Below are 2,500 nucleotides of genomic sequence, written 5' to 3'. Positions count from 1 at the left end.
GTCTTGACATTTTCAGTGAGTTATCTACAACGACCCCAAGATCTCTCTCTTGGTCAGTCTCTGCCAGTTCACACCTCATCACCTTGTATTTGTAGCTGGGATTCTTGGCCCCAATGTGCATTACATTGCACTTGGTCACCTTGAACCTCATCTGCCACGTTAACGTCCACTCACCCAGCCTCAACAGATCCCTTTGGAGTGCCTCACAATATAAAATCTCAAGTATTGTGTATTTCCATTCAGCTTTGTGGTACGCCTTGTTGTTAGTATTTTGGTTTATTCCAATGAAAGAACTTGAAGATGGTGTAGAAGAACATTTACACTGGGTTGTAAAAAAAAGGCTGGTAACCCTGGATGAATTGTATGAAAGATTACTCCTGAGGAAGTCCATTGACGAAATGAGCTTACATCTGGGTGCTCATAGGACTTTTTTTTTTGTCCTATTGAAATGTAAAAATGGACCTCTCATAATAGGAAGCATAAAAAGATATTTGCAAAGGTTTAAAATGATTCTAATAAATATTGTTAGCCCGCACATCACAGCAGTTGTCTTTTGTATTACCTGTCCCACCTGGAAGTTGGCAACCTCAGCAGTGTCGCTTCCCCGTAGATCAGGGGTGGCCAACGGTATCTCTCCAGATGTTTTTTTGCCTACAACTCCCGCCAGCACGGCCAATGGCAGTCTACCTTCTACAGCAGGGGGTGGCCATGGTAGCTGTCCAGATGTTTTTTGCCTACAATTCCCATCAGCCCCAGTCAGCATGGCCAATGGCTGGGGCTGATGGGAGTTGTCGGCAAAAAGCATCTGGAGAGCTAAGAAGATGATGAAGAAGAAGATATTGGATTTATATCCCGCCCTCCACTCCGAAGAGTCTCAGAGCGGCTCACAATCTCCTTTACCTTCCTCCCCCACAACAGACACCTGTGAGGTGGGTGGGGCTGGAGAGGGCTCTCACAGCAGCTGCCCTTTCAAGGACAACCTCTGCCAGAGCTATGGCTGACCCAAGGCCATTCCAGCAGGTGCAAGTGGAGGAGTGGGGAATCAAACCCGGTTCTCCCAGATAAGAGTCCGCACACTTCACCACTACACCAAACTGGCTCTCCACCCAAACTGGCTCTCCACTGCTACCGCTGGCCACCCCTGTGGCTCTGAGGCCAACTCTCCCGTTTCTCTTCTCCGCCCATTCCAGGGACCTCAAACTGGAGAACCTCCTCCTCGACAAACGAGAGAACATCAAGATCTCCGACTTTGGCTTCTCCAAGATGGTGACCCCCCAGACGCAGCCGCCGCCCACCCCCTCCTACCGGATGATGAGCTGCTTCTCCCACCTGAGCCAGACCTACTGCGGCAGCTTTGCCTACGCTTGCCCGGAGATCCTGCTAGGCCTGCCCTACAACCCCTTCCTCTCGGACATCTGGAGCATGGGCGTCATCCTCTATACTCTCATGGTCGCCCACCTGCCCTTTGACGACACCAACCTCAAGAAGCTGCTGCGGGAGACGCAGAAGGAGGTCTCCTTCCCCAGCCACTTCCAGATCTCCGATGAGGTCAAGGTGAGGGAGGCTGGGAAAGGAGGCCCAGCTCTCGGTGGGGCCTGGAGGTCTCCTGAGGCGGCAACCGGTTCCCCAAGCAACGGAGAGCGGTTTGTCCCTGAGGAAATGACTGCTTTGGATAGGGTTGCCAATCCACCGCAGATGGATTGAACAACACAAACTGCTGGTGAAAAGGTCTTAGGAAAGGACAGGTCCCCTGTGCGAGCACCAGTCGCTTCCGACTCTGGGGTGATGTTGCTTTCACAGCGTTTTCACGGCAGACTTTTTTATGGGGTGGTTTGCCATTGCCTTCCTCAGTCTCTACACTTTCCCCCCAGCAAGCTGGGTACTCATTTTACTGACTTCGGAAGGATGGAAGGCTGTCAACCTCGAGCCAGCTACCTGAAAACCCAGCTTCTGCCAGGGATCAAACTCAGGTCGTGAGCAGAGCTTAGGCCTGCAGTACTGCAGCTTTAACACTCTGTGCTACAGGGCTCTTAGAGGTCTTAGAGACTACTTAATTCCTTTACAAACCAAATTTTGTTGTATTCATTAAAAAGGTAAAGTCCCCTGTGCAAGCCCCAGTCGTTTCCAACTCTGGGGTGATGTTGCTTTCACAACGTTTTCACGGCAGACTTTTTTGCAGGGTGGTTTGCCATTGCCTTCCCCAGTCATTTACACTTTCCCCCCAGTAAGCTGGGTACTCATTTTATTGACCTTGGAAGGATGGATGACTGAGTCAACCTTGAGCCAGCTACCTGAAAACTCAGCTTCCGCCGGGGATCCAACTCAGGTCATGAGCAGAGCTTAGGACTGCAGTACTGCAGCTTTAACACTCTGTGCCACGGGGCTCTTAGAGGTGGTTGTATTTTGTGAAAGAAATACAGCTACTTTACAGTCTACAAGTGCTACGTGACAACATCACCCATCAGAGAAGAATAGTTGGCAACCGGTTTTTTGTGCCTGC

At 50.6% G+C, this 2,500-nt stretch overlaps 1 protein-coding gene across 1 annotated transcript in view; it reads left to right on the top strand.

Moving 5' to 3' along the window:
- Window positions 1-1,704, top strand: part of TSSK4 (testis specific serine kinase 4) — a 5,709-nt gene extending 4,005 nt beyond the window's left edge. The window contains exon 3 of the mRNA XM_060256502.1: window positions 1,191-1,704. Coding sequence (XP_060112485.1) covers window positions 1,191-1,704 — 514 coding nt within the window. The remainder of the gene's footprint in view (window positions 1-1,190) is intronic.
- Window positions 1,705-2,500: the final 796 nt, after the last annotated feature.

This window comes from Heteronotia binoei, chromosome 15 (assembly GCF_032191835.1).
Source record: "Heteronotia binoei isolate CCM8104 ecotype False Entrance Well chromosome 15, APGP_CSIRO_Hbin_v1, whole genome shotgun sequence".
In the NCBI taxonomy this organism is placed as follows: Eukaryota; Metazoa; Chordata; class Lepidosauria; order Squamata; family Gekkonidae; genus Heteronotia; species Heteronotia binoei.
Note: the sequence above shows the minus strand (reverse complement) of the source record. Positions and strands in the feature narration are given on the sequence as shown.